Source organism: Oculina patagonica, chromosome 1 (genome assembly GCF_052425735.1).
Source record: "Oculina patagonica isolate OP01 chromosome 1, crgOcupat, whole genome shotgun sequence".
Taxonomy (NCBI): Eukaryota; Metazoa; Cnidaria; class Anthozoa; order Scleractinia; family Oculinidae; genus Oculina; species Oculina patagonica.
The window spans coordinates 17616051-17628762 of record NC_135758.1 but is presented as its reverse complement, the minus strand read 5'-3'; the positions used below and the strand labels follow the sequence as shown (position 1 = coordinate 17628762).

General features: G+C 39.9%; 1 protein-coding gene across 3 annotated transcripts; it reads left to right on the top strand.

Moving 5' to 3' along the window:
* The first annotated feature begins 629 nt into the window (after window positions 1-629).
* LOC144659922 (uncharacterized) lies at window positions 630-11836 on the top strand. Of its 3 annotated transcripts, none has more exons than XM_078520455.1 (10): window positions 630-923; window positions 3901-4205; window positions 4612-4840; window positions 5417-5434; window positions 6413-6460; window positions 6613-6921; window positions 7288-7641; window positions 8128-8297; window positions 10028-10121; window positions 10401-11836. In XM_078520455.1, exons 1-10 carry the CDS (start codon window positions 845-847, stop codon window positions 10661-10663), a joined length of 1869 nt encoding a protein of 622 aa, XP_078376581.1. In that variant the 5' UTR covers window positions 630-844; the 3' UTR covers window positions 10664-11836. The 3 variants fall into 3 exon arrangements, with proteins under 3 accessions (XP_078376581.1, XP_078376588.1, XP_078376594.1); XM_078520462.1 differs by lacking the exon at window positions 630-923 and adding an exon at window positions 1402-2750; XM_078520468.1 differs by lacking the exon at window positions 630-923 and adding an exon at window positions 1406-3256.
* The last annotated feature ends 876 nt before the right edge of the window (window positions 11837-12712 follow it).

Here is a 12712-nt window from a genome sequence, read left to right as displayed (position 1 = left end):
CACAAGAGGACTGGAGTGAGAAATGAGGAGAAAAAAGGTCACGTTTCCTTCATCCTTCGCGCCTTGTACTGAATGTTCAGATTGGTTAATTTCCATTTTTTCATGCTATACCATGCTGTATTATACGGATACCGAATTCTGTAACTAACTATTTAATACATTTATATACTACATTTGAAACGATCGGTTTGACCTACTGTCGCATGTATTGTGACAGGAGTCCATTGCGGTCAGAGTTTCGATAAGTTTTAATAGACACGCTTGCTGCAAATATGAAAGAGTACATGAGACGATTGAGCTATTCTGCTATAGCACAACTGCACTACATTTTATCTTCAAGGACGTCATATAAAAAATATGGGTCATTGTCACGCAACAGGTTCCCTCGATCCATAAAACAGTCTTCACATCACGCCTCAATGCAGTTTCCTTCGCAGCTGTTGTTTGTTCTCGTCGCGCAAAGAGAAGCATTGCGACGGCTGCAAAGGAGACTAGTCTAAATGGGGAGGAAATGAAGTTGATTAATGTCCCCAGCTGTGGGTAAAATGTAGTGTACGTCAGACCGAGGCACAGGAAGTTAAAAGCCTCGTTTCCGTGCAAAGAAGGGAAAGCCCCTTACTCCTGCCCTTTATTGGCTAAACACATACCATCACAATGCAGTCGCGTAGTTGAATCTCCATGAATCTGACATTTTGAAATCGAAACTCTTGGTGTAGCGATAAAGTCTCAGAGAATCATCCAGATTGAACTAAGTATTGCAACGCCATTTAGTTTCCGCCAGCCGATGCCGTATAGACCAGGTACTGAAGACAGTGGAGAATAAATCACGTACTCAGAAACAGTGATGGCTGATCTTAAAAGACAAGCTCTAGATGAACTTACACAGCCTCTTCTGTCTGTGTCAAGCAGAGATGATGCTTACGGTAAAATATCTCAATTATTAATGGTTTATAACCCATACTGTTAGAAAGAGGGAGTTCTTAGTAGTGAGTTTTTATTGCGTCAAATGTCTGAATGTTTAGCCCCAATTATGAATATTTAACATGATTACCCCAGAGGCGTATTACGGTTCTTACCAGTTAAGAAATGGAGAGGACCAGGAAGCTGTGTGTATAAAAATATCGATCGCGGAGTCCTGCAAAACGAATTCATGCTCTATGGGACTCCTTTTAGTCACTTTGTACCGATTTAAGGTTCATTTATTCTCTTGTATTGGTTGCAACTTGATACTTGGCATAATTATCATGTCTATCATGTAGAGACATATTCACCGACCGGTTCGTAGAGTATTAACAATCACGTAAATAACGTGATTGTTAAAACAGGTAGAACGAAGTGTTGGAAATATTTGACAAGAATGCAATTTTTCATCGACCGTTGCGAACAGTTGTTTGTAAAGATTGAAGAATCTTTCGATTTTGTTCCGCTTCAGTTGCGTCACCCAAAACAAAATTATTCACATCACAAGTTTCAAACCGGAAGCTACTTACACGTTCCGCCTACGACACAAAGTCACGCCACGGGACGCCACAGCGCTTTGTTCATTACCTCCTAGTACCTTCTTTCTGTTGGTTTTACTTTTTAAAAAGCGCATTGGATCGAAAGCCTTGACAAAACATGTCCAACAGAATATTGTTTTAGCTGATCTGCAAATATGTAGATATCCATATGGGAGTTCATATGGTTGTGGGTAATAAGGCAACCAGAGCTAGGGATTTGTTAGTGAGGGTGTAAGTGGGGATGGGAGAAAGTAGGGTACCTCGGATTTTCTAGTGTTAATTGTTTCAGCAAAACTCCAAGAAAGTGAAATAATTCTTGTTTACACGGCTCTAACTACGTTTATGGCTATTAAACATTAAAAGCTGTATGCAGAATTATACATGAGAGCCTAGCAACGTACGGTAAGCAGAGTAAATAGTGCTGTCAAGATCAAGGAGTCCAAGTCAATGGCTGAAATTTGGGCTCATTAAATTTTGAGAATGTTGACTTTTGAGTGGCAGTTGTCACTCAAGCCGACTTTCGGTCTTTTCCATTTCGTTTTCCGAGTGGATTTGTTATTCACGAGAACTGCAATGTAGACAATGTTATCAGATTACATACATACAAACATACATTGCCAATGGGTTCCTGACATTGCTGCATACTTCTGGTAATACGACTGAATGAATATCCGAATTTTACTTGTTTTTGTAGTTATATTTCCTGGTTGTTTAGACAAGTCGTGCTGTCAATCAAGCTTAAGGGAGTTTATTTTTGGACACCATCCAGTTTCGGTTTACTGACGTCATACAGTGGTTAATATTCAAGCACTTTCGAACTTAAAATCTTTTTTTAGAAGGAACACACAGAATACTGACGCAAACTTGTTGAGTTACCATGCTAAATTCACAAACAAAAAACAAATATCATTTCGTTTAAACAAAGACAGGGAAAGGTTATGCGATGGCCTCACAATTATGCCGGGAATGATGCCAACCTGGGTGAAGTGTTTATATTGTATTTTTCATAAAGCGAAAGAACTGAAGGTGCACCTAATTTCCATTGTTAGGGTCAGTGATTAAATATGTTTGAAGCATTGTTATGGATGGAATAATGTCCGTGACATACTTAGTCTGAATGAGAGTAAGGTTTGTGCACCCTGGCTGACATATAAGTCAAGTAACATCAGAACTAGAGCTGGTGCGGTTGTTCCAGTACAACAAATTAAATGGCGACAAGGTCGGGGTACCGAAGGCTTCCTTCTAAACGAGGTACCGTTGCATGCTGTTCGATTTATCATCATTGAAAATATAGCACCCCAGCTAGTTGAAGGAAAATTAACAAACGACGCCTAAAGGATAGAGGTCCATGGTGATTTAAAAAAATTCGGAAGGGGTCGCCGACGCGCTTATTTGGCGTACGATCGGCCTATGGAAAAAATTGTGAGGTTTCAGTTTCATACAAATTGTTATGTTCAACAAAATACTGGCCGTGACGTGATTCATTTTTTTACCAGTTCCCAATAAAGTGCTCTTAACAAACTGTAAATTTATTAAAGAGAAAGCAAACCGATCAGTTATTGGACCAACTTTTCCGAAAGATATATACTGATTATATAAAGATTCAATCCCTTCGAACCTCCTTTATTTTTTCGTGAAAACAACTGAAACAAACGTACGTTCTTTACAAGGAGTACGCATTTCCGCCGAGATTTACCTCCAAAGCAACTCTTGATATTGATGGCCTACTCAGCAAATATCGCTTTGTGATAGAGGTGGTGAGTTATTTTATAATTAGAAACATTCTCACCGTGTTTCTATTTTAAACGAGGAGCGTGATGCCACTTGGAAAGGAGAAGGGGAAGGAGTATAAACAGGCACCCCATTTTGGCATTTCGAGCTTAGCTTAGTTAAGCTTAGCTTAGTTAAGCTTAGCTTAGCTTAGTTTAGCTTAGTTTAGTTTAGTTTAGATTAGATTAGTTTAGCTTAGCTTAGCTTAGCTCAGCTTAGCTTAGCTTAGCTTAGCTTAGTCCAGCTTAGCTTAGCTTAGCTTAGCTTAAATCTTTTGTCAGTTAATCCCATTCAGACTCTCAAATAGAAGTATCGTTGTGTCGGTGGGTTTATGGGTTTGCCGCTGTACACCCAAATGTGATAGAAGTAAGGGTATCATGTCCCGCAAGTATATACTAAGGTCTCTTTACAAAATATAGCTGATGGGTTCCATGTTGAACTTGTTTTCTTTCTCAGTGTGAGTGTTAAACTTTCCTTTTTAATGTGTTGGGAAAGTGAAGGTTACCTTGCCTAGCAAGTTGTCGCCATTTTACTCAAAGAGATGAGATTGCCTTTACACCAAGGGCACAAGACTTGCTCGCCGGTACAGGTGCTTTTATGGTCATCTTAATTTCTTCTTTCATATCTGTAGATACTTTGCCAGTATTCCCTGGCTTCGGATCCGTCGGAAGCGATGATTTTAGCGGAGGAGCAGACGTCCGCTTTATAACATTGGAGGAAAAAACAGTGTTTGACAAAGTGCAATCCCGGAGCGGAGGAATAGCAAAACAACGGGTATGTGATGGAAGGGTGCAAATGGAAGCGCGCTCGCCAGTGAGTCAGATCCTGAGAATAAGAGTGTGGGTGTACCGAGAGCCAGCAGCTGCGGACCTTCACAGAGACGGAAACGGGCCAGTGGAACTGAAAGTCGAGTATGGAAATCAGGATATAGACAAGGTCTGTTTGTAGTGATATTTCCGTTTCCTTCCATGTTTGGTCTTTCTGAGTGGAGTGACATGTTTTATTCTTATTATTTGTCGCTAGAGCTCTTAGTAGAAGGTATGTTTTGCGACGATGGACAAAATTGTTCCAAGTGAAGAAAAGTAACTCGTATGAGAAGGAAATCATTCTGATAAAGGAAAAATGACGCGAATGAAATGACCTCTGAGAACAAGGATCTTGTAGAATATACACGTAGAAGATGTAAAAACAGAGAATTCTGTGGTTAAAATGTTTTAATTGGCAATACAGAACATGGTTCACAGGGATAAAAAGAAAATTAATAAACATACTATAGACACTGTCATACAGAAGTGCATAAAGATCCCTGAGATTGATTTTTTTAAAATTGTATTTTTCGTAGCAATTGTTCTCAGTTGACCTCGACTCCGTTTATAACGGCCCCATCGCTCCAGTGTATGAACTGGCCAAAGTAGAAATGGACAAGAGGAATCGTTTTCAACTCCTGGTCCAGTTGTATTTTCCCGGTAATGGAGTGGAAGAGGAGATTCAACAGTTTTACAGTAAACCATTCCTAATGAGAAGCAAGCCCAGATCAAAGTCAAAGTCAAAAAAGAGGAAACTCACCGACGGTAAGTTTGCCAGAATAAGGTCCCGCCTCCTAGAATGTACTGAGCCGGCGGGACTTCTAGGTAGCGTTGTATTGCATCACTGACATGTCATAACAGATGCGATGTCATTGCCATTTGTCTATGGACAAGCATGACTTGACATCTTTTCAGTGTGACACACTTAATATTTCTCATTGGCAACAAGGTAGATAATAATTTACCTAAAGAGCAAGAACAAGTTCTACGTGAAACATATTAATAGTTCAAAAAACCAGTCACTCATTTACCCTTTCCGAATGATCATCATGAGCGGAAGACTTCACAAATTTGTGTTCTACTGTATCGTATAACGCGAATTCTCCCAAACTTTCTTGATTGTGTTGCATCAGGATATGCACATAGGAGAGGCCGTTTTCAATTTCCTTTATAAACTAAACACAAGAAAATAAACAGTATTTACATAGCCTTATACAATGCAACTCAACAACCAATCAGATTGCGTGTCCATGGGTGGACGTTTTTCTGGACGTTTTTAATCCTATATCAGCTCGGCTCTTTGTAACTAAAAACATGACTTATTACTTTTTATTTCAACAGGCAGCGAAGAAGAAGAAGGTAAGTTTCTCCTATATTTAATAGTAAGATGGCAGAATTTGGTATATATAAACAATTCTTTCAAAATTGGACTCAACATTTAATCAAGCATTTCCCGCCAAAAGCATTACTGCTGAACGCGTGTGTGTTCAGTTCAGCGCAGTCGCAGTTGCATCGACAAGACCGTGACGTTGCAAAACAATCCAAAACCGGTTGAGTTCTACGCAGTGACGAACGAGAGTATTATAAAAATTAGACGATAAAAATGTTCCTCTTTAGAGCATAAACAATACCCTGATATGTTATGTCGCCTAAACTTACCAAGTATATCCTTGCATACCTTATCTATTTATAACATAAGGAAAAGTTGTCTCCCAAAAGCTATGTTAATTAAAAAATCTGTACATTTACATTTTCCTTTTGCGTAGTCGACTATAAATGCTGCTGTTGTTGTTGTTTTTATGACCAAGACCGGATAGCATGAGGTATTCGGTTTAGTTAAAAAATCGACCACATTTTTCCATGGTATCACTTATCGAGCATAGAAATGACTTCATAAAATTTACTAAACTCAAAAAATAACCGTTTTAAATATCTTTTTATCTTTCGTTGAGTGTTGCCTCTCGCTAGAAGCGAAGTAAGATGATTTTTCTGATTGAAGATCTTGTTAGCGGTTGTACACTGAACTTCAACAGTTCGCTGCCGTGTCGCTAGCACCGTTCTTCTCAGTAAGACAAAAATATTTTCAGAAGCCTGGTAAATCTTCATTCGACAGTTCACCTGAGTAAGAGTTCAAGCCTGATTTCTGAAAACAAATGCGTACTTGATTTAAACAAAACAAGATAAAATTCGCGCGTGTGTGGCTTGATCTGAAGTCACTTTCATGGTGTATATATACTCTCATCGACCATACCTTTCGACCAATCAGCGCGCAAGAATTCTCTCGGTTTTTTAACTCAAAATGACACGTTGTGTAGAAATTACATTTACTTTTTGCAGATTCAATGGAGCAGAGCAGCCCGGACAGTTCGATAAGCAGTATGACAGGTAGGTTGATCAATGTTTAATCAGTGATATAATAATGGACATCATTATCATTAATACTGTTCTAGACGAGTTTAGTTAATTATTTTGCTACTAGTGCTGCCAGTAATACTAGTGAATGGTTATATTAACCATCTGTTGGTCTTCATCCCCAGCATCTGCTGAATTCCAACAACTCCGCGTCCTTGAACACTTGGAAGCCAAGCGTGCACACATCGAACATTTGTCGTTCGTGGTTTCTAATGCGGGTGCCAAGAAGGCTGATATTGGATATCACTTTAAACTCAAAGATCCTGATGTGTGCGATGACTTTGACGAAGGAGACGTTGTTGGTTTCTACAAGGATGACAATGGGACCGCAAGCATACAGCTACTAGATAACAAGAATGGAAAAGAAGCTTTCATGGCAGGGGTCATTAGCAGATCGGCATACCTAGAGGCCACACCACCCATGGATGATGACGGTTGGTTTTATACACTATCCTATTTATTTTGTCTGTTCCACTGAAAGTAACTTGAACTTCGAGGTCAGGTAATGTGGTGTCAAAAGAAGGTTCTGTTGTTAAGAGGTGGTTTCCTTGGGGCATGCTTTAATCACCAGCCAAAAACATACTGATCATGAGAAAACACACCGACCCTCAGTCGCTGCGAACAGAACTATGCTAAAGTCCAAGTGATTAAATTTTGTGCATCCTTGTAAATCTCTAGCCTCTAGGTCGTCTAAACTCCACGGACAAATCCCTTATTTCATTTCGCGTTCATCGTTCCTATTTAGTCCATTTCTTTTTCAATTCCTCGTGAGATCAACCTTCAAATATGTTCTGTTTTAGATCCCACAGATGTTGTTTGTGTGATTGGGATCATCAAAGTAAGGTGCGTGGGTTCTGTCCGAGCGGGTGAACGAGTCTATGCCACTGTGGACCTAGACAATCCTGGCACAGCTATCCCAGAATCCCACCTGCCACCCAGTGTGGTCCTGGGCAGAACCAGTATACTGCTCGGTATGTCAATGGAGGAAAAGAAGGCATCTAAGCTGGATGATGTCAATTTGGTTCAGTGCTTTGTGTGTATAGTGCTCGGAGTCAACGACAAACAAATCGCATCAGAAATTGAAAACTTGTACGATCACTTTGAGATGGATCTAGCTGTGAAGCTACGAAGAGAAAGAAAGAAAATGAAAAGATGTAAGCAGTATGTTATGTGTTCCTTTCTCTGTCGGTTCTTCCGGTAATTTAAACTGGATGCATTGCCTTAAATTTCGGTAAAAGACGTAAATCCACGACATAGATATCGCCTGTTCTGAGACTCGGGTAGGATAAAAGGATAGGAGAGAATCCCGAAAATTAATTGATTGATTGATTGATGATTGATTGATTGATTGTTTGATTGGTTGATTGATTAGATAGATTGACAAATTGATGTATTAACCGACTGACTGACTGACTGACTGACTGACTGACTGGCTGGCTGACTGACTGACTGGTTTGTATAGCATTGCATAGGACAGAAAGCAAAGCATAGCATAGCATAGTATATATCTTTAGTGTGTCGTGCTCTCTAATTAAAGCAAGGTCTTGGTCTGTTTACAATAAAAAGATATGAAGACCATATAAAGATTGATTGATCGATTGATCCGTTTATTTCTCGATATTTCTTTTCTTTCTTTTTAGTGTTGTACTCGGCGATATGCGGTGTTGTTATCATGGTTGGTTTGATCGCTTTTTGTATGTACCAATTCTTCTATCCGGGAAGTGCCTTACGATACTGGATGTGTAAACGAGGATCCCTTGCTGACCACACGTCTTCTTTTAAATACATTCCTTACAGAGACAAAACACAGGTATATTTAATTATGAAGCAAAATTAAAGTGAAAGATAAGAAATTATATACTACTTATTAACTGAGAGTGAGGTCATTACAGGGGAATCTAAGACCGAGGCCTTGATGTATTGACCTCGCTGTCGCTCGGTCAATACATCAAGTTCGAGGTCTGAGATTGCCCTGTAATGACCGAACGGACGAGGTTAATAAGTTATAAGTTGGCCTTTAAGCACTATTCAAAAAAAGAGTATAATCAAGGTAAAAAACACTGGAGGTAAAACTCGCTCTCGCTCTCTGTGGCTCTCTGAGTCGCTCATACTAAAGTAGTATTGGTATGCTTATATTTTTCTTTCAGTTATTAAAAAGATAGTTATATTTTGTCGGCATTTTTTGTTGTTTTCGCTCCCTTTGCTAGCAGCTTTTACTCACAACTCAAAAAACCGTCGAGCCGAGAAAAAATTTCATAATGCCCGGTCATTACAAGAAAAAAATTCCCGCTCAGCAGCCAATCAGAGCGCGCGTACTATCGTAGCCATATAATAAAGACTAAGAAATCATGAACGGGCGCATAACTTCCGGTCAAATTACAATGTCGCGATCAGAAAAGATAAAAAGGGAGGCAGGCAGGCAGGCAGGCTCTCCAAAAAGCTTAAAAGCATGCAAAGGCAATCAGTAATATGGATCTATATTTATACCTAATCGTACCTTTTTGGTACGCTTCGGCGGCATATCAGGCGAGTTTGGTCGAGCCATGGTTCGTATTTTGGCGAGACGCAGTCGAGCCAAAATACCCATGGCGAGACCAAACGAGCCTGATATGCCGCCGAAGCGTACCAAAAAGGTACTATTAGGTATTTACCGTACCCAAATTCAGCCAAAACTCCGGTGATATTATTCGCTCAGTCGAAGCCGTGCTTGCCAGACACGTAGTGCAAAATGTGTTGACCTGCTTGTATTGATACTTTTTTGGTCTTCAACACTTTTATCAAGTCGTCTTCTCACATATTTTTACTCGTTTGTTTGGAGCTTCATTCCCTAAATTTTCAAAATCCAAATTTAGCGAAAAATTTGGAAACTCCGACTCCATTGTTTCAGTGTGAATGTTTCAGTACTCGTCGGCAGACATCGCGCAATTGGCGAGCGCGCTCAAGTTAAGTTTTGGCGGGAAAGTTTTTCTCATTTTATGACCGGTAAACACCAGCTAATTAAAAATACTAGTTTCTGTTTAATTGGTAAAACCTCTTTTCAATTCATCGTACGGAAACACTACTTTAATTCAAAGTGACCGTGATATGGTGGCATATCAGGTCAGTGACTTGATATCGTAGGATATCAGGACAGTAGATCGCGCTTCTGATTGGCTACTTGCGAATTTGGGTACGGTAAAAAGAAAAATGGTGCAAGTTGTTTCCGAAGAAAGACTGTATGATGTGTCTACATTATTAAGGAAATGAAATTTTGACCCTATTCAATCACGTATTATATTTGTATATGACTAGTGCTGCAGGTAGCCATTTTAGAGTTGGTTACGAGAAAAGCTGTCCCTGGTAGGAGGGTTACCTTCTACCCCTTGCCATCTGTTATCGTGCGTATATATGAAGGTTCGCTGCTATTGAGAAATATGTAAAAGGTTCTTTCGCTCGGGGTTGCTCGGTATGGACAACTTTTCCCTGGGAGAAGTGGTCAATCTTGCTTGTTTCTCTAATATAGTTATTAGTGTCGTTACCACTCGTTAATTTCCATTGCAGCGTTGCTTAGCGCACGGGATTGAATTTACCTGGGATGGACTCAAACAGAAATTGTCGCCGCATTTGGACGATGTTCCGCCTATGAATTCTACAGGTAAGTAACGCCATTTGTGTTGGTCTTTGTCGCCTTTCCACAGTCGTATTAGCTTATGCTAGGTATATTGTAGCCATCTAGCGAGCACGTTTCTCCGTGGGATACTCCCTATAGTGATAAAGGACCTCGGGTTGGAGCTCGAGCCCCAGTATGAATCTATGTCGCCTACCACCTCTCATCTGGAGAGAGAGAGAGCGGGGATGGGGAGTTCGTCTCAGAACTAAGGCAGCTAGTGAAGGGAGCCGCGCATATTCTGATTTTATTGTTCTTTCCATTTAGTGGTTCCTGGAAGGCACCACTATTACTTAAACGTGGATCGCTGTGCATTTGGTGGAAACAACAAGTTGTCCGCACCCGTCAAAGGCATTCCTAACAACCACGAAGTATGCGGGCCGATTATATTTTCTGTGACTCAGAACTGTTCAGCTGTTTATTACCATCAGGATAAACCATACGAAGGCTGGATACAGTACCAGTCAGTACAAAATAACACTTACTTACACAAAACTTTAAAATGCAAGCCTAAAGAAGAATTCAACTGATACGGTAAAAATTGAGCGTAATCAATCAAGATCGGCGTGTACATATATGGATCGCCAATAACTAAAATGGCGATTGAACAAGCTGCTTGCTGAAGAAAATAGCATTAAGAAGGCCTGGTTCTTGCACGTTTCTTTATGCAAATAACTGCCCCAAATGAACAGCATTGCGAGTCCATGTATTTATTCTGCAATAGTTATTTGAAGTTAATTGCTTTTATAAAAATAAAGTACCTTGCGATGGACTAGCATCCCATCCAAGGGCCAGTAGAAATATTTTTAGCTGCTTAATGCTTTAAGCTCCGGCATTGGCCACTTGGCCTGAGGTCTTCTCTTATTATAAAAAAGTAATTGTTGTGGATACACGGATATCAATTTACATGAAGTGAATACAGTCAACTCTCTCTAAGACGGACACCGTCGGGACCGGTCCCAATGTAAACTGTCCGTCTTAGAGAGGTGTCCGCCTTATAGAGAGTCGAGTTAACCTGACACCAAAACTTTTGAGATGATAAAGTGGAACAAAAATAATATCAGAAATTCGTCTCATTTGCTCATTACAAACGGTAATACCGTAAGTAGAAAACTACCTCTTTGGTGCCCATACGCAGAGAAGTAATACGTAATAGCGGATTGTTTTTGGTAAGTTTGGTATTCTAAAGACGTTGACTCGATACCAAGTTTTGAAGTATTATTCACTAAAAAATAACTTCTTGTGCGTGACCGTTAGCGGTTTCAAAGTGTCCGTTGTCCGTCTTAGAGAGGTGTCCGTCTTACAAAGAGTTTTGTTATAGTAAAATGACTGAAAAACGGCAGGGACCATAAACAGGTGTCCGTCTTATGGCGGTGTCCGTCTTATAGAGGCGTCCGTTAAGAGAGAGTTGACTGTAGTTCAAAACGCTTCGCTTGCATCAGAACATTGATATCTCGACTACAATGCACCCGCCCAAGTACTCATTTTAATAACGAACAAGAACTCAATTCACCGAGTGAAAGGCACCTTTATAAATGCCACAGATAAATAGTCTGTTTCACCAGTTTCCCGTTATCCCGTAGTGTCAAAAATAGGGTTGCTGGAATTATATTACTGTATATATACTGTACTGCAATTACTGTACTTTTATTTAAGACCAAATAAGTGCATCTTTGGCACTAAATAAAGTACATACAATAATTTGAAGTCTCCATACCTGACTTGCTGCTGCACAACGAGCAGAAACTCAGCCGTGTTCTGTTGGAATTCCGCAATTCTGATTGGTTCTCCCGTCTGTTCAGTTAAAGATCACAGATGACGTCAAAATGTGGCCGGTAAGAACAAAAAAGTGGCATTGATGTTCTTACGCCATTTTGACATCATCTGTGATCTATAACTGAACAGACGCACGGCAAAATGGAATCTATTTGTTTTATACAATAACAGAAGACTTTAGTACACTTCAGTGTGAGCAATGCTGCTACCGGCGAGCTGAAGTTGTTTTCATTTCACGATAAAGTTTTCCGTAACCACGAAGCAATGTAAAACCGATTAAATAAACAGAATAATGTAAAATTGAACGATAATGAAACAAACAACCTTTATTCCATTTGAAAAGTCGTTTAAAGGGACGATTTTTCTTGATTTTTGCCTTTAAAGTACAAAACATTTTAGGTTTTGGACTGCAATTCTTGAGAGTTTCTACAAAAACTATAAGATAACTCGTCCTCGTTTTCTCTGAGCGACAGTCAACTCGGCTGTGACAACTCGAGTTCGTGAGTCAAGTTGTTAATTATAACATATATGGGGCTAGAAAACCTCGTTTTTTACAGTTCTCATTTTTTTACCATACTGCCTCGTGTTCTATTGTCTTTTTGTTACCATAATGAGGGGCCTGAAGTGGTAAAATGGATTTTGGGTCACTGGACTGGGAGTCGCAAACATGTAAACAATAGAACTGGGACTCAGATATGCAGATGAGGAAAATCGGGAAAACAAAATGCTGGGAAATGGGATTTGGGCGTGTTGCAAATTTGAGCTGGGAAATGGGATTTTATTACCCACCACGCCCCCCTCCT